Consider the following 24838-nt stretch of genomic DNA (forward strand, 5'->3'; position numbering starts at 1 on the left):
TTAAACATCAATCATTGTATAGTTTCAGTGCCTATTATTGTGAGGATATATACGGGCCCAATTTTTGGTACCGAGCCGGTCAGTCCACGGCCGAGTTTCAGACAAGAAACTTGTGTTGGTTAGATCAATAACAATGCATCAACTTAACTGTGAAATAAGTGTAACACAATTAGCTGTGTGTTAAAACAATTACAGTGTCTGTTCCATATGTACCTTTTTATTCTTCAAGAACTGTGAACTATGTGGCTAGACTTTTACTGCTCATAGATGTTCCACAGTAAACTACTGTAGCAGTATGTGGATGGTTGCCTGCAACCTATTAATGAGGCTTATTGAAAGTTAATGAATAGTGCACTGGGCATATAACTGTGTATTAATGGGGGGTTGTGAACAGTGATAGTAAAGAACTGTGAAACGCAAATGTGCACATGTTGGCTACATCATTTAAAGTAGTCAGTGTTGAACTTCCAACACCCATTTTTCAGCCAGTGTAGCAATGCAGTACATTGACACTGAGGACAATCAATGAGAAAATAAAGTAGACAAATGTCACAAGTGTAGTTACAAGAGTAATGCCTTTTTGGCACTTAACCACAGGACACTCCATCTAAAAACACACAAGAAAACTGCACCTTGTCATTTATAGCATTTCAGAGACAGTAAACAGAAAAATATGGCATGTCGCATTTCATTCACATCAGTGCTGTACCAGGCTTTAATTTAGGCTGTGATTCCCACAAGTCAATCTCTTTGTTGAGTGTACAAGCCATTAACAGCTAAATGAGTAACGTCTACATGTGATACGAAAAGAGACGTCAGTGAAAGTAAGAAAATACAAAAAAAATATGGCACATACCTTGCATTTTCAAATGTTGCAGATGGAGAACTGCCAATGGCACCAAAGCCTACACCCACAGCAAGACCCTCTGTAAACACATGGGTATAGACGTAAGTATAAATTATACATTGGAAATGTTTCTTACATATATTACCACACCTGAATTTGTCAAGAGGACAATACCTGTGTGTTTTTATAATAAGAGTTATGTTTCAGGTTTTTCAACATCTGCCATCACAATCATCATCATCATCATCATCATCATCATCTATTCCCAACTTCACAATGTTTGGAACACGTATGTATAAACCACTTCCAGGTCATTCTATCCTTGCATAGTTCTTGCCAATGTCTCTGACGACATTTCTCACAAATATTATGAGGTCTTACTCTAGGTCCTTGGCATGAAGCACATCTTCCAAAATGTTGTTTCAGGTTCTTAGATGAGGGGTTGGTCTTCAGAAGACTTCAATTATGCTGCCCATATTCTCTCTATTTGCTTCTCCCAGTATATTTATACTGTAGATCAAATATTTCATTTCGGTTTGAGGGTGATTTCAAATTTATTTTTATCTTTATTACAATAATTTGAAATTGCTATCACCTGTCCTGTTGGTCAGAATTATCACTACCGGAAGTACATCTTCCAAAGCTATGTGCAATGTTTAAGAAGATTATTGCAGTGCAACATATAACTTTGTTAAAGTGATGTGTTGTGCAACATCTATAGCACCGATGAATGATGATTGCCACTTAGCCATGTGGGCTCAATAGTCAATTGATTTCCTCCCTCTGGGATTGTCCTTGCCTCTTAACTTTGGACCTCGTGAGTGGCGCACTTGTTAGCAATAAAAGCGCGAGGCGGGAAGCCTTTGTCATCAGTGAGGTCGGTGGGGAACTGGAATTTGTTTTGGAAGTGCAAGTGGCTCGAGGCTTTTGATGGTGTGGGAACCAGTGGTCAAGCATGATGATGGTGAAGCATCTGGTTCACAAGCGGTCACTGTCTGTGCTGCCAAGTATTTTCTGTTAGTGGCCATACTAGCACAGTTTGGAGCCAATGGCTATGAGCAGTTACTTTTGCCTGTATCTGTACTTTTGATTTCAATGCAATGACAAGTGGTTTTTATAATTAATGGTAACTGTATATGAGAAGTTCTTCTGAACTTCAGTAAGTTCTTCTAAACTTCAGTGCATTTGGTCGATTGTATCTGTGCGTTAAATGATCACCGATTTTAATAACTGCCTGTTGAAAGCTGTTGTCTTAGCTGCTTCCCTTTAAATATTACTGTTTGCTGCTGGAAAAAAAAGTGCTGTTCTTGGTTTTAGTGCAATAACAGGTGTTCTGAGACATTCAACTAACTTCTCTGTTAACTTACCTCTGCAGCTGACTATTCAGTCAGTGTTGTTTGTTTGTTGAAGGTCTGTACCATGATATCTATTTGACGGTAATTAATTAAAAGCCTGGTAACTGTTTGAATAGAATTTGTTTGGTACTGGACTTCATAATTTTTCTTTTCCTTTCCTCTAAACCTGCTGAACACTGTAGCAACCACACATCACAGTTTCATCTATCAGCCACTAAGCGTGTACTGCCCCTTTGACATCGAGATCATCAGAATGAGAGAACAAGCTTGGTCTATTTCAAGGATGGGGAAGGAAATTTGCCATACCATTTCAAAAGAATGATTCTGTAATTTGCCTGAAGCAATTTAGAGTAATCACAGAAAACCTAAATCTGGCTGCCTAATTGAAGATTTCAATGGGTGTCCTCCTGAATGTGAGTCCAATGTTCGCCATCGTATAAACACTTTTTTTCTTTTTTTTTAATTTGAATAGTGAATCCATAATTGTGTTCCGTTTGGGAGTTTTATCTTGTTTGCGAATGAAATCTGTTGTAGCTGAACAGTAACATAAAAAATATGTGGTGTGACAATATTCACAGTTCACACATTCCTATGTAAGAAAACGTATTTCTTCCATTCAAGATAAATTTAAAGTGTAGTGTGGTTTCAAATACAAGTTATCAAAGATAGAAATTTGTGAAACAAATTTGGTGGCCTCAGCACCCCACATCTCTGCACAGTGTACTGGCCACACCACTGCAGGAATTTACAAGCAGCACAACAACACAATACCTGCAGAAGATTACAAATGTGTTCTTAGACTGGTTCAACAATAGAATCAGAGTACTTGGACAATAGTTGCTAAGCATTTAATTGTATAAAGTAAATCAGTGTTTTGACCACACCAGTCATGATTATTCACTACATGTACTTCATGTTTCATGCTGAAGTGAAATATTGTGGGAATATCAGGAAGTTACAATTAGGTGATTACTTTAAAAAATCTAGTAGTGTAAAATTTTTCGGTTCTGTTGCTGAATTAAAAACAAAAACAAAAATAGAATGATAATTAAAGAAAGAAAAGAAGCAAAGAAGACATTGCATCTGAGGGAGTTAGCACATGAAAGTAATTAAGTTTTCTTCATTACTGATAGGACATCAAACTTGCAATTGGTGTCTGCAGATTGAGCTTTGGCCCAGTCACCATGGAAAAACCATAATAATAATAATAATAATAATAATAATAATAACAATAATAATAATGATAATGGTGGTAGTGATGACTCTGCAGCCTAAAATAAACAAATATAAATGTTTTTAAAAACTGTTACAATTTAATATTTTCTGTCAAAATTCGTAAAATATGTGTATGTGAATTATTGTACTGAACCACGCATATAGTACCTGATCAAAAGTATCCAAACACCAAGTATCGGCCAAGAGAGCTCATTGACTTTTAATACAGACTAGTAATTGGATGTCACATGAGTAAAAAATCTCCATCAGGGGCATTTCAACCCTTCTAAAGCTGCCCAAGTCACTTTTTGGTGAAATGTAATGGAACAACCACAGCTAATCCAAGACCAGGCAGATATCACTCCTGTACTCACGGGCATGGACTGTCAAGCACTGTGAAGGGTGCTTGCAAAAAAATGCATGAAATCAGTGGAAAGGACCACTTGCTGTACCCAGACGTATCTTCGACCTGGAGTCTCACTGACTGGAATAGAATTGTCTTCAGGTCTGAGTCCAGCTTTGAACTGAGCCTCAATGACCAGTGAAGATATGTCTGGAGGCACCCCGGACAGTGGTACAATATCAATCAGAGTACCACCCACCACATAGCCCTACACAACCGGGAGTGAAGGTCTGAGGTACCATTTCTTTTCATAGCAGGACCCCTTTGGTTGTCATCCTCAACACCCTTACAGCATAGCAGTCTGTCGACAATTTTCTACACTTCATTTTGTTGTCTTTCTTGGGAAGCCATCCTGGACTTACACTTCAGAAAAATAATGCCTGCAGCATGTACTGCCTGTCTCCATGCTTGCCAAACGCTACCTTGGCCAGCAAGGTCACCAGGTCTCTCGCCAACTGAGAATGTTCGGAGTATTATGAGCAGGGCCCTCCACTCAGTTCGGGATTTTGATGCGCTAACTTACCAATTGGACAGAATTTGCCACAATATCCTTCAGGAGGACATTCAACAACTCTATCAATCAATGCCAAGCCAAATAACTGTTTGCATTAGGGTTGGTGGTGGACCAATGCATTACTGACTTGCTCAATTTGTGAAGCTCTTTCTTTGAGAGAGAGAGAGAGAGAGAGAGAGAGAGAGAGAGAGAAGAAAAGAAAGAGTGCAATTGCACTGGATGTTATGGAGACGAAGAAGCATGAAGGACTGGATGACGACTGTCTTGGGCTTTGTGGGTCAACTAATACTTCACACAAAAGATAAAGAACTTTTCTTTTCTTTTGCTACATGTGTCTAGAAGTGAGAATACACTATGTGTAGGCACTCATCTAAAATACTGACAGACAACACTTGGCAACAGGAAGGATAACATTACATTTATCCCCTTATGAAGTTTGTCATGAAGAACCAGATGCAATTTGAACATAACAGTAGATTCATATTATAATACTAGGAAGAAAAATGGCCTGAACTATCACCAGTTAAACTTCCTTTTTCACAACATAAAAGTAAAGACCCATAAAAATATTTATCAGCTTGATTTGAGTAAATATGCTTGGGATTAATGAAACCAGTTTTGAAAGCACATTTTGAAAACATTTGTGCTTGACAGCTTATTCTGTTCCAAAGATGAACATATGAAAAGTTAATATCAATGTGTAGTTTGGTAACATTTATTGAATATCACTGTGGATTAAGGTTACAAACAAGTTTTATAATTAATGTTCAGTCACATTCAAAACACCTTGCTAAATAATTATGAAATGTAGTAGTCTAAGCTTGCTAAGCTTGTGAAAAATGTGCCAAAGGCGTTTTGTCTGCAGCAAAGTATGGACATAAATGGATTTAGTGTGTCCAGCTGCTTGGTGCCTGAATTGCACAATTACTAAAGCCCACAGTGTTAGTACTTTTATGTCAACATGCAACATCATGTAGATATTCATACACTCCACTTACATGTTTCTATACAGTGATGGCTTGTAAAGCCAGTCCAAAGACTGGTTTGATGCAATTCTCCATGCTACCCTATCCTGTGCAAGCCTCTTCATCTTCAAATAATTTCTGCTTATTGCATTTATCACTTGGGCTCCTAATGATGATCCCTTGATGTTCCAGAATGTGCCATATCAAATAATCCCTTCTTTCAGTCACGTTATGCCACAAATTTCTTTTCTCCCCAGTTTTATTCTGTTCCTTCTCTTTGGTTACATGATCTACCCATCAAACTTCAGCATTCTTCCGTAGCAAACACCACGTTTCAAAAGCTTCTGTTTTCTTCTTGTCTGACATGTTTATCACCCACATTTCACTTCCGTGTGTGCCTGTAATCCTGACAAATAACTTCAGAAAAGATTTCCTAACACACAAAAAAAACTACATCTGATGTTAACAAACTTTTATATCCTCTCTGTTTTTGCCATCGTAAGTTATTTTACGGCCCAGATATCAAAACTCAACAACTACTTTTGGTGTCCCATTTCCTAATTTAATTCCTTCAGCATCGCCTGGTTTAATTCGACTATGTTCCATTATCCTTGTTTTGCTTTTGTTGATATTCATCTTATATTCTTATTTCAAAACACTGTCCATTCCATTCAACTGTTCTTCAAAGTCCTTTACTGTCTCTGATAGAATTACAATGCCATCAGCAAACTTTACAGTTTTTCTCTCTTCTCCCTGAACTTCTATTCCTTCTCTGAGATATTCTTTGGTTTCCTTCACTGGTTACTCATTGTACAGATTGAGTAACACTGGAAATTTGCTACAGCCCTGTCTCACAACATTCTCAACCGTTGCTTCCCTTTCATGCCCCTCCACTCACATAACTGCTGTCTGGAATTTGTACATGTTTTAAATAGCCTTTGTTTCCTGTATTTAACCAATACTACCTTCAGTATTTCAAATAGTGTACTCCTGTGAACACTGTCAAAAGCTTTCTCCAACCCTACAAAAGCTATGAACATACGTTAGTCTTTTCTTATATTTCTCCTGAATCTAAACTGATCCTCCCTGAGGTCGGCATCTGCCAATCTTTTACTGTTGTGTAAATAATTTGTGTTAGTATTTTGCAACCATAACTTAGTACATTGATACTTCGGTAATATTTACACCTGTCAGCACATGCTTTCTTTGAATTGGAATTGTCTCTCTCTTACATCTTCCATAACAGGGAGAACTGTTTTGTTACGGATGGGTGTCCCAAGGATATTGGTAGTTCTGATGGAATGTCATCCACTCTAGGTGCCTTATTTTGACTTAGGTCTTTCAGTTGTCTGTCAAATTCTTCTCACAGTATTGTATCTCCCATTTCATCTTCACCTATGTCCTCTTTCTTTTCAATAATATCAACTTCAAGTACATCTCCCTTGGGTAGTCGCTCCATAAAGTCCTTCACAACCTTTCAGCTTTCCGTTCTTAGCACCAAGTGAGCTGTCCATATTCATACAACTGCATCTCTTTTGTAGAAAGACCTCTTTAATTTTCCTACAGATGATATCTACCTTGCCTCCATTGATGTGTACTTCTATATTCTTATATCTATCATTTAGTCATTCCTGTTTAGCCATTTGACACTTCATGTCGATATCATTCTTTAGAGGTTTATGTTCTCTTTTGCCTGCTTCATTAGCTGCATTTTTATATTTTCTCCTTTAATCCATTAAATTCAATATAACCAGTGATACTCAAGGCTTTCTATTAGACTTTATCTTTTTACCTATTTAATCCTCTGCTTCCTTCACTATTTCATCTCTCAAAGGAACCCATTCAACTTCTGCTATATGCCTTTCCCTTGCTGTAGTAGATGCAGGTAGAAGGGTTGAGGGGATAGGTGACTAGTGGCTCAGAGGGAGGCAGTTGGTTTGCCAGATAGGAATGTGGGAAGAAGAGGTGGGGCACAGTTGTTGGAGCTAGCGGGGAATGGTGCACAATGAAGATAATGTGGGGACATGAATTGGGAGAGGTGACGGGACAGGGGAAAGGGAAAGTGTTGGGTGGAGTGTGCAGAGATGGTGTGTTACTGGAGATTGAGTCCAAGATAACTACAGAAGTGATGGATGTGTAACAAGGATAACTGCCATCTGCGTAGTTCAGAGAAACTGGTGGTTTAGCAAAGGATCCAAATGGTACAGGTTGTGCACAATCACTGAAACTGAGTATGTTGTGCTAAGCTGCATGTTGTGCCGCTGCATGGTCAACTTTTTTCTTGGCAACATTTTGGCAGTCGCCATTCATATTGGTGCATATATGGTTGTTAGTGATATCAGAATAAAAACTGTGCAGAATTTGCAACAGAGTTGGTATGTGAAATGGCTGCTTTCACAGATGGGCTGCCTTTTGATGGGGTAGGATAGGCCTGTGATAGGACTGGATTAGAAAGTGCTGGATGGGTGTCTGCGTAAGTCTTGCACCTAGATGTTCTACATGTGGCAAGGGGTTAGGACTGGGAGTGGGAGTGGGAATGACATAGGGATTAACTAGGGTGTTGTGTGGGTTGGGAGGGCGATGGAACACCACTTTGGGAAGAGTGGTGGTGGGGTGATCTTGGGTAAGATGTCTCTCATTTCAGAGCATGATGAGAGATAATCTGTCCTGATGAAGGATATGGTTCAGTTCTTCCAGTTCTCTTTCATACGACGGAGGCACTCCTTTTTAGCTGATTCTTGGGAGGGGTGGAGATGCATGGGGAGATGTTATGGGAAATCTGATTATGGACTCAGTCTGGAGGTTAGTGCCTGCCTGTGAAGGCCTTGCTGAGACATTCAACACACTGGGTAAGGCAGTTCTCGTCACTGCAGATACAGCGTCCATGAGTGGCTATGCTGCATGGGAGGAACTTTTGAGTGTGGAGCAGTTGTCAAAATGCAGGTACTGTTGGTGGTTAGTTGGTTAAATGTGTATGTGTGAATGGAGCCATCAGAGAGCTGAAGGTCAGCATCCAAGAAGGTAGCACATTGAGTTAAGGAGGAGCAGGTGTTGAGGTTGTGAAGGAATGGCGGTAGGGTGTCTTGTCCCTGAGTTTGGAGCATGAACATATCATCAATGAACCTGAACCAAAGTAGGGGTGGGAGTTTTGGGAGGTTAGAAAGGTTTCCTCTGGATGGTCCCACATACAGATTAGCATTGGAATGTGCCATGTGGGAGTCCAAGGCTGTGCCACAGATTTTTTTGTATACCTTCACATAGCTGAGATGATATTCCATAAGCGCACAATTTCACTGCAAGCTGCTTGTGTGGTACAGTGTCAAAAGCCTTCTGGAAATCTAGAAATACAGAATCCATTTGAAATCCTTTGTCAATAGCACTCACCACTTTATGTGAGTAAAGTGCTAGTTGTGTTTCACAAGAACGATGTTTTCTAAATCCGTGTTCACTGTGTGTCAATAGACTGTTCTTGTCGAGGTAAATCATAATGTTTGAATAGTATGTGTGTTCCAAACTCCTGCTGCATATCAACATTAATGATATAGGCCTGTAATTTAGTGGATTACTCCTCTCTGCTTTTCTTGAATATTGGTGTGACCTTTGCAACTTTCCAGTCTTTGGGTACGGATCTTTCGTCGAGCGAACTGTTGTATATGATTGTTACATATGGAGCTACTTTATCAGCATACTCTGAAAGGAACCTAACTGGTATACAGTCTGGACTGAAAGACTTGCTTTTGTTAAATAATTTAAGTTGCTCCACTACTCCGAGGATATCTACTTCCGCGTTACTCATGTTGGCAGCTGTTCTTGATTTGAATTCTGGAATATGTACTTCGTCTTCTTTGGTGAAGGAATTTCAGAAGGCTGTGTTTTGTACTCTGCTTCAGCTGCACTGTCATCAATAGTATTTCCATTACTACCACATAGAGAAGGCATTGCTTGTGTCTTGCGGCTAGCATACCTCACATATGACCAGAATCTCTTTGGATTTTCTGCCAGGTTTCGAGACAAAGTTTCATTGTGGAAACTATTATAAGCATTTTGCAGTGAAGTCTGCACTAAATTTTGAGATTCTGTGCCAATCTCGGAGATTTTGCGTCCATTTAAATTTGCCATGTGTCTTTTTTTTCTTTTTCTGCAACAGTGTTCTGACCCATTTTGTGTACCAAGGAGGATCTGCTCAGTCATTTGTTAATTTATTTGGTACAAATCTCTCAATTGTTGCTGACAGTATTTCTTTGAATTCAAGCCACATCTGGTCTACATGTAGACTGTTAATTTGGAAGACTGGGAGATTGTCTCTCAGGAAGGCATCAAGTGAATTTTTATTTGCTTTTCCGAGTAGGTACATTTTAAATTTATTATTGTAGGAGTTGGGTGTTATAATATTCAATCTCGCTACGACAAGCTTGTGTTCACTAATCCCTGTATCCATTTTGATGCCTGTTATTAGTTCAGGATTATTTGTTGCTAAGAGATCAAGTGTGATTTCACAACCATTTACTATTTGCGTGAGCTCATGAACTAACTGCTCGAAACAATTTTCAGAGAATGTATTTAGCACAGTTTCAGATGATGTTTTATGCATATTTCTCAATTTAAACATGTATTTTTGCCAGCATATCGAGAGTAAATTAAAGTCACCACCAACTATAATTGTATGAGTCGGATACGTGTTTCAAATTAAAATCAAGTTTTCTTTGAATCTTCAACAATTGTATCATCTGTATTGGAAAGTTGATAAAAGGATCCAATTATTATTTTATTCCAGTTGCCAAGAGTGACCTCTGCCCATACCAGCTCACCGGAGCTATCTACTTCAATTTCGTGACAAGATAAACTACTTCTAACACCAACGCACATGCCACCACCAACTGTACTTAGCCTATCCTTTCAGAACATCATTAGGTTCTACGTAAAAATATCAGCTGAACGTATCTCCAGCTTCAGCCAGCTTCCAGTGCCTGTAACGATTTGAGCATCTACATTCTTCCTGTGTTCGGGCTGCAACCTTTGAGACTGTGTGTGTGTGTGTGTGTGTGTGTGTGTGTGTGTGTGTGTGTGTGTGCTGCTTTTCAGTGAGTGGTCCCCTTTACCCTAAAAATATATAAAAAAAATTAGTTTAATGGTGTCTATTTGGAGTGGATGTTTCCAAATATACTATGCCATGTGATTCACCTTCAAGTCAATCGTCATGATGAATAAGGTCCTGTAGTATGCAAAAACAAATAATGCAGTTCAATATGTATGTATGTTCAAGAAAGTACTATGTAAGGAGCAGACATTGTAGGTTTGCTTCCGAGTTGCCTCTTCCTTCAATACTTTTTAGAGAACTGCTGTTTACTTCCAGGTTGTCGGTTGCCATAGTTTATACACCCAGTTCTTATTTGAGTCATTCCCTGTCTGAAAACACTAACCATAAGTATCAAACAATGGTAAATTCAGATTAAATGTAACAATATTATGAAAAGGAAAGTTGCTACTCACCACATAGTGGAGATGCTGAGTCACAGATAGGCGCAACAAAAAGACTGTTACAAATAAAGCTTTTGGTCAGTAAGGCATTCGTCAACAATAGATGACATGCACACACACGTGCTCGCACCCGCCCACACACACAAATACAACTCGACACGACTGCAATCTCAGGCAACTGAAACCACACTGCAAGCAGCAGCACCAGTGCATGATGAGAGTGGTGACTGGGTGGGGATACGGAGGAGGCTGGGTTGGGGAAGAGAAGGGATAGTGTGGTACGGGTGGCGGACAGTGAAGTTCTGCAGGTTAGATGGAGGGCTGGGGAGTGGTGGTGAGCAGGTGGGGGAAGTAGTGGAAAAGGAGAGAAATAAAAAGACTGTGTGTGTTGGTGGAATGCAGCTGTGTAATGCTGGAATGGGAACAGGGAAGGGGCTGGATGGATGAGGACAGTGACTAATGAAGGTTGAGGTCGGGATGGTTATGGGAATATAGGATGTATTGCATGGAAAGTTCCCACCTGGGCAGTTCAGAAAAGCTGGTGTTGGTGGAAAGGATCCATAGTACACAGTCTATGAAGCAGTCACTGAAATGAAGGATGTCATTCTTGGCAGCATGCTCAACAACATGATGGTCCACTTATTTCTTGGTGACAGTTTGTCGGTGGCCACTCATGCAGACAGATAGCTTGTTAGTTGTCATGCCCAAATAGAATGCAGCACAGTGGTTGCAGCTTAGCTTGTAGATCACATGACTGGTTTCATAGGTAGCCCTGCCTTTGATGGGATAAGTGATGTTTGTGACCGTACTGGAGTAGGTGGTGGTGGGAGGATGTATGGGGCAGGTCTTGCATCTTGGTCTATTACAGGAGTATGAGCCATGACGTAAGGGGCTGGGAGCAGGGTTTGTGTAAGGATGGACAAGTATATTGTGTAGGTTTTGTGGACGGCGGAATACCACTGTGGGATGGGTGGGAAGAATAATGGGCAGGACATTTCTCATTTCATGGCACGGCGAGCAGTAGTCAAAACCCTGGCGGAGAATGTAGTTCAGTTGCTCCAGTCTTGAGTGGTACTGAGTTACGAGGAGAATGCTCTTCTGTGGCTGGATAGTGGGTCTTTAGGAGGTAGTGGGAGACTGGAAAGATAAGGCACAAGAGATTTGTTTTTGTACAAGGTTGGGAGGATAATTTCTTATAATAATAATAATAATAATAATAATAATAATAATAATAATAATAATATTGAAGCCTTCACAGACTGTAATTAGTCTTTTTACTTCTCTTCTTTTCCACTACCCCTCGCCCCCCCCTCACCACCACTCCCCTCTCTTCCGTCTAACCTGCAGCACTTCCTGGCTGGGATACTACTCCTGGCTGGAATTTATTTCTAAGGCATTTGATTTTAAGTTCATTTTTTACTATTATTATTATTATTATTATTATTATTATTATTATTATCATTTTGGATGTGGGGTGCTCAACATCATGATCATCAATTCCCTGGCAAAAAGTCAAAATGCTGTTTTCATGAGGAGAGGCTGAAGGCTGTCCCTACAAGCAGAATGGTTTAGAATGCTTTAAAGTCTGCCTCCTCTCTCCAGTGCTCCAGGGAACCTGTGTAACATTGGTGGCAGTGACTGTTGGGGTTGGTGGATATATTTCCAGCCAAACCAAGCACTACCCTGATGTCACTATATAAGACACACACAGCCAGAATATACTGGACTAAGTGACACCACACACTTATAGTGATGGTTCCTCCTGCCGGAGGAAGAAACCAAGTGTTAAAGGACTATGTCCCATGCACAGTCTGGTGAGCTGCAATTCCTTCCATTAATGAGGTTGGCACAACGTTTGACATGGCTGGGGTGTTGATTTAAGTCACAACAGTTTGTTTTCCACTGCCTCCAACCATTGTTTCCCACTGAGATATTATTTATCTGTAAGATAACGAGACGATGGAATGCAAAGTGTTGGTACATACATACACCACCATCTTTGGCAACTTTGTTGACTATGTCATTTCCCCTTATCCCAACATGCCCAGGTACCTAGCAAAAGATCACATCCTTGCCACTACATTAGAGCTGCTGTGAGCAGTATTGGATGGGCTACATTGACTTGTCTGCCATACTTATTTGGTGGACTGCTTATAGTGCACAGAGACAATCAGAACACACAATAAACTTTGTACTGCAATGCCTGTGAATCCACTTCAATGTCATCATAATGCCATATAACTTTTCACCATAATTTGTAATTTGTTCCAGAAGGTGCACTTTGAAAACCCTATCCATGAAAACAGCTGAACATCTGAGGACATTCTCTTGCTGGTAACTGTTAGGGTTGGGATACTCCTCCTTCCAAGTTGTGGGGTACTGTCCATCAAACAAGATCTTACTGAAACAAGACAGAAGCTTGACCTTGGGTGTGGACACAGATGACAGGTACTGGAACAGTGTCTGTGGCTGTGGAACAGTTGACTGCAATTTCCACAAGGGGAATGGAAGATTGTAGATCTGTTTACATGAAAAGAAGTGGAGTTTCCTCATTTCCATAGACCACCAGAATACCTCGAACACAGGAATTTGTCTGGATGATGCAGCGACAGTAAGAAAGTGTTCAGCTAAAATCTCAACCACGTCTTTAGGTAGGTCCCATTTCTCAACAAAGCCATAAGGTGAGGTGTACTGCTCTTGCCTGAATTTCACCTTATTTGGGCCCAATCTTGCACTGTGGAAGCTGCAAATTTCTTCTGGAAGTTTGTCTTTCATTCATTTATCGCTTGTCTCACTTGTGCCTTCACAGATCTGAAAGCACAAAGGTTTTCTATATTAGATGGTATTTGAACTTCTGCAAAGCTGATGCCTGGCTCTGAGTGCCAAGCAACATTTGTCCATTCCAAGGGACAGGCTGTTAAACTGAGGAATGGAATTTGAGGCAGCTCAGCATGGGTGATATTGTCCACTATCACAATTGGGCTGTTCAAAGGAGATCTGCTGACTGTATTGCAACCACTTTCCCATTTGAACTATCCACCTTCGCAGTCTCCTGTCAACCATTGTCCGAGTCAGCAGACATATCAACACTGGAAAGTGGTCACTGAAATGCAAGTCTGTGGCCACTCCCCACTGAAATTAGTCTGCAATAGCTGGAGCGCAAAGAAAGATCAATGGATGAAAAGTGTGCCATCTCACCATAGTTCAAAATGCAGATATTCTCCAACGTGCTACAGAGTTGGACTACTGGAGCAAGTGATAGCCAAGCCTTACAGCACATTGTGTGCACTGAAAACCCACATGAGCAGGAATGGGCACAAGGAGTGCCTGGAAGAGTTCTGTCAGTGCATCTGGATCCAACGGATTGTAAGATCATTCACTTTTTTTCCCCATGATCATGCATGCATTATCTTGGTATGTTACACCATAAACTATAAACGGAATATAAATAGAAATTTTTGTGCAATTCTTATTTCTTCTCATCCCGTGCGACAGTAAGTCTCCCTTGACCCACGGTTCTGGGTGACTTTCCTGAAATAGACCTCTCAAGTCCTTTTCCTTCACCACTCTTCCTTCTCCTTATGTCTGAAGGAGGAGCCACTGGCTCCAAAAGCTTGCCAATTACAACTATCTTTTATGTAAGTGTGCTGCACACCACTTGGTGAGAAGATTTTTTATCTATCCAATTAACTAATTTTGTCAATAATTGATTGTTTTCATTGTCATCTTATTTTAAACTCTAACACATCAAGACAACACACGTGCAATCCTTGAAAAAAAAAGTTACCTTTAAAGCAAACACTACAGGAATAAACTCCCTAATCATACATTTGATTAGTGTTTTCACCAGGGCAAGAATTAAATAGGAACTATGGCAACCCTCAACATAATGTAAGCGCCTTTTACCTAAAGTAGTGGAGGAAGATGAAATGCAGAAGCAAACCTGCAAGAAAGATCTGTAAAGTAAACATTGAAATGTTGAGTGATCAGGTAACGAAAGAATTTAAAAAGTTAGAAAAGAGGAAGAAAAATACAGAAAACAATGTAAGCAAAAAATAAGAGGCACACACAATTGAAACAAGCACACATAAATTGGACACCTGCAGGATGTCAGTTATATGTTCCACAGAGTATAACTGTGGCCTCTCTAAATGATGAGGAACAAGTCAATCTGTTTATAAATATAACACAATAACTTAGTGAAAACTATGGCCTCAAGTTGAGCATTTGTATGAGTGTTTTTCACACTAACCTTAATGTACATTTTAAATTAGATTTAGCTCCAAGTGTGAACACACACACACACTTATTATATCATCATGAATTATTCTATGGAGTAGAAGATGAATTAGTGTGTTCACATCATTGAGGTAAAACAAAGATTTATACGACTGAATACTTCACTGTTTTCTGTGCCATTCTACAGATGAATGGTATGGAACAGTCGAACAGTGTGGTCATTCATTCATTTAAGTAATTCATTTTTGAAAACACAAGGGATTATATGTATTATGAGGCAGTAAATCTGTATAACTTTTATATGAACTACAAGAGGTGCTGCAGTAGACAACACCTATTACCCTTAGTACATTCTTCCATAATATCAACACTTTCTTCCTCAATGAAAGATTGCCTCAGAATTTTATGTCATAATACCTACGCAACTGAAAACAGTAATAGGAACTCAACTTTTTAACATTTTCATTTACAAAATTTGCTGTTACTTGTCATGTAAAAATTGCTAAGTTTGAATAGTTAAGTTTGTAATATGTGACCTGCACTTTTGGTAACCAATAAAAACATCCAAGAATTTAGAAACTTATGTTTACTGTACTGATTTTTATCACACACTACTTTGATGGAGGTCGGAAATTGTTAAGGCCTCATGCAGTACACACAAGAAAATTTTATTTACCAGTTTTAGTGTTCAAATGTGTCCTTAATGCTTCATTACAAATACATCATCCACAAGGAGAATTACTTCAGCTTCTTGGGTGTACAATGACAGGTCATAGCAAAACAACCAATGTTAATCGCAGTAGTACATCTGAAGATGCTGATTCTTTACAGTTACAAAATTACCCGAAGTTACCTAATGTGGCGCTTTGCATTCTTTTCGTCAGATGGGATTTAAATCGATAACCAACGAAACCAATAATTTGTAATAACTTATTTTCTGGAACACAATACTGCCTTCTTCTTCTTTTTCCTGGCCTTATTCCATGTCTACATGTGGTCAGCATGTTAACTCAGGTTTGGCAACATTAGTGGTTGAGAGTGGCTGAATGCCCTTCCTGTCGCCATTCCTCCCCCTGAAACACAGTAGTGCACACCATCTGTCTGCATCTAGTGTTATCCCATGTGAAAGTGAGAGAACATTTTTGAAGTGTTTGCAAGCAATGTAAGGTCTAGTTTGGAATATCAACAATATGAAAAGGATAGATTGCTACTCACCGTAAAAAATGACACACCGAGAAGCAGACAGGTACTATTACAAGACTATTTCATTGTACCTATCTGCAACTCAGTGTGTCAACTTTATGGTGAGTAGCAATCTGTCCTTTTTGAAGTGCTAGTGAAATGCGTAATTGAGATGGGATGTGGAGACCAACCCAGTATTCACCTAGGTAGATGTGGGAAACCACCTAAAAACCACATCCAGGCTGGTCGGCTCAGTGGCCCTAGCCGTTAACCCACTGGGCAAATTCAATCTGGACCCACTGTCTCCGTGAATCCCAGAAGCACCGTGCTAACACACATGGCTTTCCTGATGGATCTCGAAGATAATATTGCAAATTACGCAATTGAATTTGTTCTACACGTGACAGAATATACCAACCGGCAATAAGAATGGCTGACAGGTCACACTTACAAGATGGAAACCATTTTACAAGATGGAAAAAAGGCTATAATTTGTAGCACCATTGTGTGTACACTGTGTTTCAGAAGAATAATACATGTTCTGGTAGGTGGTAGTATAGATTAATTCAAATGAAATATTCCATATAACATGTGTCCCATTTTTATTGATAGCAGAGGCACAGCTGTTAGAATGTAACGAATACTCACAGAAGGTGCTAAGTAAATGCAAATGATTCAGTTCAAAGCTGATTTTTCATGAGCACTTTTCAACATCAATGTACTTTTGAATTCTCTTGACAACACATGTAATTCTTATGATGTCATCTTGGCATTCTTTTATGAGTGCAGCAGTGTTCATAATCACAATGATCAAACTGTTCCTTGTGTGTCATTCTTCTTTGTAGACTACGCCTTTCAACCATTTCTACAGGTAAAAATCTGAGGACCTCAATGGGCAAGAAATGTGGTAATTTCTGCTGATCCATTACATCATACTAGAAGAATATACCCATCCCTGCCACCACAGAAACCTCTTCTAATAATGCTGGAAGCTCATTTTCAAGAAAGTCTAGATAACAGGGCTTTGTGAGATGACGCTGTAACACAAAAGGCCTGATCAACTGATTGCCTATTATACCATACTACATATTTAAACGGAAATGAAAATTTCTCTCTTTAATCAGCTATACCTCTGTCATCAAAAAATATTTGATACACTGCATGAAATGTTTTATTCAAATTCCACTATAATATCACCACCTATAATAGTTACTATTCCTCCTAAGACACCCTGTACAGTTTGTGTGGGGGGGGAGGGGGGGAGGGGGGAGGGGGGGAGGGGGGGAGGTGGGAAGGGGGAGGGGGAGGGGGGAAGGGGGGAGGGAGATTGAAAGTCATCAAATACAATCAATATCATACAGACCTGGAATATTATGAACTGTAATGGCAACAATCAACAAGAGTATTCTCTTCCACTGCTTATTTTTTGTTTCTTCCACAATATCTAGTGTTGAACCAGCAGTGAAGGAACTATACGGGTCTTGTGCAGGAACTGTAGCTGCTATCCTTCTCCGTGAAACAGCAGCTGGACTTGTAGTTGCATCTCCAAAACCTATGTTACAGAAGAATCACTACATCAGGCTTCATATCAATATATCTTCAAACCTTCTCACTGTTATATAATTACTTCAAACAAAAATGTTCCGTATAAGAACATGTATTTACTTCAAATCAGATGTAGAGCTATTTGTGCAGTTGATGTCTTTTTTTTTTTAATTTTATTTTTGATTTAGCTGAACATATTTTAGTAATGTTGAGTGGTCTCTCTTTTTCACATGGAACACAGCTGCCTGCTTTCAAAAACTAGAAATGGTGAAATTTAAAATTTTAAGTTCTTTATGCTACATGAAATTGTTCCACAAAAAAGAGAGGAATTACAACAAGTACATGACTGCCTGGTAGTGCACAAATTCAGAATTTATGCAGCAAACTGGCATAAATCAAACTGCTTTCATATTACTTCATCATACACATGAAATTAATCACAGATAGCAAGATGGCAGTTTTTGGCGGCGAAGTGCTGTATCAGTGATCCACATGGTTCACAGCTTTATTTCGTTTTACCTAATCCATCCCTGGAAACACTGTAAGTTATATTGCTGGTATTAAAGATTGCTGAAAGAGATCCAACATTTACAATATAATAGACCATATCTTGAAATCCCATAGAACATAAAGAGGAGTCAAATTGGATTTTGTGTAACTGATGCAGTCTGAAAGACTGAAACAACAGCAAATATTGTTATCCTGGAAGAAATATGAGATATTAACCATAATACATACACAAAAAACCTTCCATGGTTTAGAGTAATTTATCTGCCTGACACAGTTGATTAAATCTCAAATGCTCCAGTCTATAAAAGTGCTATGAAAAATGGAACATTTATGTATATGAGTTTCAAGTGTCATACTTAGTTAAAAAGAAGGTACAATGTGTATCACAGTTAAAGGCAAAAACTGATGTAAAATATTTAGTCAGGAGAAGTAAAGAAAACAGAATCATAAATATGATGATAGTAATTGCTGCTAAAAGGACTACTACCATATTTCCACTTACTGTCACATAGCACAGTCTTTCGAGAGCAATGCACCAACAGTCAAAACAATATTTATTCGACAGAAGTGTGCAGTAAGAATATTACACAATGTTAACTGAATATCTTGCAGAAACATCTTCAGAGGCATAAGTATGCTCCATTACATACTAATATAGTCATTCACAAATTATTTCCTTGCAGAGTAAATTTGGGATGAACAACAAAATTAACCTAACTAAAGTTGGAAGTAAATTTAATTTCTACATAGACTATGCATCCATTTCCACGGTTCAGCATGGTGTTTTCTATTCTGGTGTGAGAGTCCATAACAGGTTACCAACATATATGCAAAAAGTTGATTTTTCCATGTATTCAAAATCAAAGTAAAAGGGTATGTAACTAACCATACCTATAATAATTTATCAGAATATATGGACTCAACATCTAAATCCTATTAAACAGGTTTTGAATTTGCCAGTATGTTGACAACTGATAGTATTCTTTATAAAGCTATGAACAACCTTATTTTGAAGTATTAGATAAAAACAGCAGCTAAATAGCATAAGAGGAAGAACAGTGGATTTTCTTCTTATATACATATATAAAATAATCGAGGAGTAAATTCCTATAATAATTTGTGTTGGAAAATTAGGATGAATCATAATTAGTTCTTAGTATCATTCACAAAAGTTTCCTGCAGTAGCTGCTTCAGCTTGTTAATGTATGACATGACTACATGTCTAAACACTTTCCTTATGAAGGAACTTATAGAACATGATGTTTGGATGAGCAAATGAATTTTCCCATTCGTTACCACTAATACTCATCCTGCCCCCATGGTCTCATTGTCAAGTTTCTACTTATTTCCTATTTCTGAGCTTTAGAAATGAAATAACTTAGCACAAACAGCACTACGAGGCTTCATTATATGAGACTGATTATCCTCTATCCTATTACTTAACTCCACCCTGGCAGCTGTTGCCATGTGCTAATTAAAATGAAACACTTTGGTATTGGATCAATCATTATAATCATTATTAGCGCAAATGATAAAATTTTGAGTTTATCATTGTTCTGGTGTAAGCAACAATAATTCCACATACACATTTTTTCTAGCTATTTTATTTATCTTCTCAACCTACATCATAACGTGCTATTCAAAACAGTTGCTCAATATGGTATTCTCCACATCCTATGCAACCATGACACTGTCTCAAAGTTGTTTTGCAGCTGTTTAACAAACTCAGTGTTGTTTGATTAACCCTGTGGTGCACATGTCCACTGCAGCAAACAGCTGTCAATGTCACTTCTTCGATGTTTTCAATCAACTCTGAGGCTGCAAATGCACACAGTGCATTCCAGTGTACACTCTCTACTGGTGCTATGCCCTGTGTGCATTTGCAAGCTCAAGACTGATTGAAAACACCAAAGAAGTGTCCACTGCAATGGACATGTGCACCACAACTCTTGCCACGGGGGCTTCTTCAGTTTTGACAGGTGTCTCGTACACAATGCCTTTCACATGAGCTCGCTAGAAACAAATCAAATTGGGTCAGATCTGATGAACAATCTGGACAATGAATAATTCTTCTTCTTTATCATCCACATAAGCAAGCATATTTTTTTCCTAATCAGGAGTCTATACAGTTTGTGATTCTCACTGTTGGGATGTGATATCAATTTCTCTCAAGTGTCTGAAAACTTTTGGAAACTGTGCGTGTATCGAGTGCCCTCTTTGTGGGTGCTTAGTCCAATATGATCTATCAGTATTCCCACAGTTTCTACCTGCTTGTCCATAAAAAAACTCATTATGGTAATTCCTTAACCAGGTACAATTTCATTTCACTAGGGATGATTATCTTACCACAGACTTTTACATCAAGTAGTGACAACACTACCATACCTGTCAGATCATCCGCAGTGTATTAATGGGGTCCCCACACCTCATGATGTATGCCAACACATCAAATGGACTATCTTGCACTTCTATTTTAGAAACTATGTACAAAGTAAATCAGTTTATTACATCAGAAAAAGGTTAACAGTTTCCCATATTTCAATGGCAGAGTTATTCTACAACATGTTTGGTTTCATAACTTTTTACTTAGTTATTTCCACACCAGGGATCCTCATCTCAAATTGCTCTTGTCCATCGTTGCTGAAAGTTTGTGTCATTGTCACAAAAAAATCACTGCTGAACCAATTGTGTACATGCTAGATTGTGCATGTATAATAAAATCTTATATGTAATAAAATCTCTAGTCTACCGTCATCAACCTGATGTGAACATTCAAAGAAACTAGTCATTTTATGGCTCTTCTCTATTCTTTGTCCACTAGCAAATTTTGTCTATCCTTTTATTAACAGTATTACCAGCAGACACCAAGAGTAAGACACTGAACTGCCTGCCTCCATAGGTTACAGGTTAACATTAGTGTTTGCACATTCAAAAATCAAAGGTTCAATTGCTGAATACCACATAATATTTTTATGCCATGAGAAGATGTACTCGCCACCCTCATCAGACCAAATCAGGAAAGTATGTGGTGAAACTGACATGCATGCAGCTGAAGAAGTGTCAAATAGAAAGACTGAGCATTATACATTTATTTATAATAATAGCATAGAGCACTTTTAACACATATTGACAGTCACCAAGATAGCCTCATAGAATGTATCGGAAAACGGGTGCAGTGTTGTAGCAAAGGAAAATTTATTCTTCTTGTTGCACAGAAAACTTCAAAGAGTAATGTTGGCACTGGATTCATTATAAGCACAACTGTATTATGAGGACACTTTAAAATTGCAGTTTTAAGTTGGGGGTAGGAGGTGAGGAAGGAGCATTTTAAATAGTTTAAGATACCAGCGTCAGTTGGACCTGAACTACCTCATTTACGACGTAACCAGACTCAGCAAGCAGCTGTAAGGTAGTTACCGAATGCTTTGTGTACTCCGCTTTGCTATGCACTGTGCAATGCTCATTGTTTTCTTTTCTTATTTTGAAATGAATGAAGAGGCTAATCCTGGTCACTCACAGGGATCAAGTATGACTCTCATAACACCAGAAGGAATTAGCGATCTCTATGACCAAGCATCGGTTCTGCTTTTGCATAAGCATATAATGTGGGTTTATGCTGCCAGATTTGTGAGAGGGAGGTAGTGACTGTTCCCATGCAATGCTCCTCTCCCCTCGAGTTCTTGGTTGTTTATCCTCAAGGGCATTTTCCATTTTATAGTGTCCACACTATCGTGTAAACAAGGCTATGTATTTTTCTTCTTTTTATCAACAAAGTATCTACATTTGTAAATACATGGATTGGAATAAAGAAGAAATCAAATGTAAGATAATTCAAAAGGAGAGCAACATACAGCTTTATTTCATGAAAACCTTACACTGCATTAGTCCCTGAATATTATATGAACTAGAACTGATGGTTTATTATGTTATTCTAAATGTACAGTTTCGTTGGCATTAACTCGGATAGATAGTGAAAGCAGAGGTACCTCATGTGTCAGTATACCAATGGAATAACTATTTATTTGAAACACTACAAATTCTGTATTAGTAATCACTTTCTCACAAGATGCTTTTTGAGATTTTCATGAATTTGTCATCTTTTTCTCTGTACACTCTTAAGCAAAAGAAATTCCAGTCCCTACTACATAAAATGACTCTCAATTATCTGACAACAAATTAAAAGGGTTGGACCATCCTATTTACTTGTATTTATTGGATGAACATCGGAATAAGGTATGAAGTATATTCCACTAATTCTGTTAGAGGCCACTTGGTTGTCAGCATTTTTGTGGTTCTTAGCACCCTGAAACTATCAAAGAAGTAATTGATATGTGAAGTGTTTTATTTTAATATGAACTGCTTTGCCTCATGCCATTAACAACGTTGATATTTGTAGCTGCCGTCCTTTTTGGAGAAGCTAATTGAATCTCTCTTTTGCAACTAATTATTTTATTGTTTCACTTTACACTAAATATGTTTCAGCAGATTTATGATCTCAAAACAAATCAATGAATAAATGTTTGTTGTTGTTGTTGTTTTTTAACTATTTGGTCGATGTGTCACTATGATATTTGGTACTCACTGAAGCCATTCAGATTACCAACCATCAACATGAAATACAGAGGTAACAGCAGATTGATCTATAGGAGTGCATACTGAATACTACTTATATATTTATCTGAGACATACCACATCAAACAGTTGCAAAGCTAGCTAATATTAAACACAGAAGTTCTCTTTCTACACTAAGGAACATAATTAATAATAATTACATGAAATATATGATTCATAGAATCTCAACAAAAGAGGACATCAACTGTCATAGACCCATTCCACATCAAGAAAAAAACTTCTTGTAGCCATTCCTAATGTTCTTAAATATTTCATCTTTTGCCTGTTACATGATTTTCTTACTAAAAGGATTCATTGAAAAAAACTGAAATGAGTGTTTGGCGTCATTGGCTGGGAGGCCCCTTATGGGGCAGGTCCGGCCGCCTTGGTGCTGGTCTTATTACATTTGATGCCACATTGGGCGACCTGCATGCTGGATGGGCATATGATGAAGAAGACAACACAACACCCAGTCCCTGAGTGGAGAAAATCCCTGACCCCACCGGGAATCTAACTTGGGCCCGTAGGACGGCAATCCGTCACGCTGACCACTCAGCTATCAGGGCAGACAAGGATTCACTGAGTGACAGTATCTGCTCTTCCTTTTTAGATGTTATTCCTGTGCAGTTTTCTTTACTTAATAATAAGTTTGCTTGTTATGAATGAACTGATTATTTTGGGTGTGGTCTCTGCTATTCAAAATCTACCGGACTAAGGTGTTCTTCATTTAGTAGGAAATACTGTACTTGCAGGATTTCAGTGTTTAGACCACACTCCAATACCTGTCCTAGGTACGTGATAGTACATCACTTTTGCTATTTTTTGCACACATTACAAGGAATAGCAGAGGGAACATAGAGGATGGAGTATAACTTTCAGTTTTTGTCCCTTATGTAAGATGTGGTCGGCCAAAACTCGGTTACAGCAACTGGAAGAGGCAATAGATTTTATTTTCTGTAACGCATCACTCAAATCTTCTATGGACACTGCAGCAGACAAGAGTACCATGGAGTGGAAAGCTGCAGGTTTTTGTGCTCTTGCATGCTGTGACTAAAGAAGTTATTACTGTGTCTGTTGTCATAGCTATTGTCAATGGTAAGATCTAGGAAGTTTATAAATTTATAATCAATTTCCACTGTGAACTGATTTTATGTTGACTGTTTAGCATAGAAACTAGCTTGGCTCAGCATGAACAGAATTCCAACTCCACATTTGCTGCATATGTACTGACTGAGGACAACTATCAACCACAGTCTCTTGTTCTTCACTTAGCAGACAAGATCCTAAAATTTAACTGTTGGAAGGCCTAGTAATCAATTAACATCTGGCCCACAGTCCTGATTTAATACTTAATGATCAAGCACAGCTCAATATTTGCCCTCCTTCTGAACTTCACTTACTCCTCACATTTCTCTAATTCTTCCCACACTGACTGTTCCACTCTATTCCTTTTTCCTATACTTAACTTGTTTTATTGTGGTAATCAGTACATTTTATATATTCTGTTGTTTTATAATACGTACATCCTCCATACAGTAAGAGAAACATTTTTCATGTCGCTAACATACAAAATATACACATTGGTGGTACCATCTGCAATGGTGCAAACAGCACAGGGACTGGACCAGTCAGCAGTAGGGTAACATCCTCTTCTCAGATGAGAGCAGATTCAGTCTGAATAGTGATTCTCAATGTAGCTTCATATGGCAAGAGATGGAAACGCATAATGCAACCAGGAACATGATTGATTTGGTGGTCCAGGTGTTAGGGTGAACGGGGCATAATGTTGCATGAGCATAATCACCCACAAATCTTTTAACACAATACACTCATTGGTCAACGTTTACTGTGAATTATACTCCTTCCCCATGTGCGCCTTTCCAGGGCTGTATTCGAGCCTGACTACCTTTTTACGGATGACAATGCATGAATGCATCAAACGGTGCAGGTGGAACAGCTCTTCGAATGAGAGGA

The 24838-nt window shown here is 38.7% G+C and overlaps 1 protein-coding gene across 3 annotated transcripts in view; it reads right to left on the reverse strand.

Annotated features, from left to right (window-relative positions):
• LOC126174778 (zinc transporter ZIP11) overlaps positions 1 to 24838 on the reverse strand; it is a 422454-nt gene that overhangs the window by 334721 nt on the left and 62895 nt on the right. For all 3 annotated transcript variants that reach the window (XM_049921123.1, XM_049921122.1, XM_049921124.1), the window contains 2 exons: positions 17562 to 17750; positions 857 to 926 (listed from right to left, as the gene is read on the reverse strand). In XM_049921123.1, coding sequence (XP_049777080.1) covers positions 857 to 926; positions 17562 to 17750 — 259 coding nt within the window. The remainder of the gene's footprint in view (positions 1 to 856; positions 927 to 17561; positions 17751 to 24838) is intronic.

This window comes from Schistocerca cancellata, chromosome 3 (genome assembly GCF_023864275.1).
Source record: "Schistocerca cancellata isolate TAMUIC-IGC-003103 chromosome 3, iqSchCanc2.1, whole genome shotgun sequence".
Lineage (NCBI taxonomy): Eukaryota > Metazoa > Arthropoda > Insecta > Orthoptera > Acrididae > Schistocerca > Schistocerca cancellata.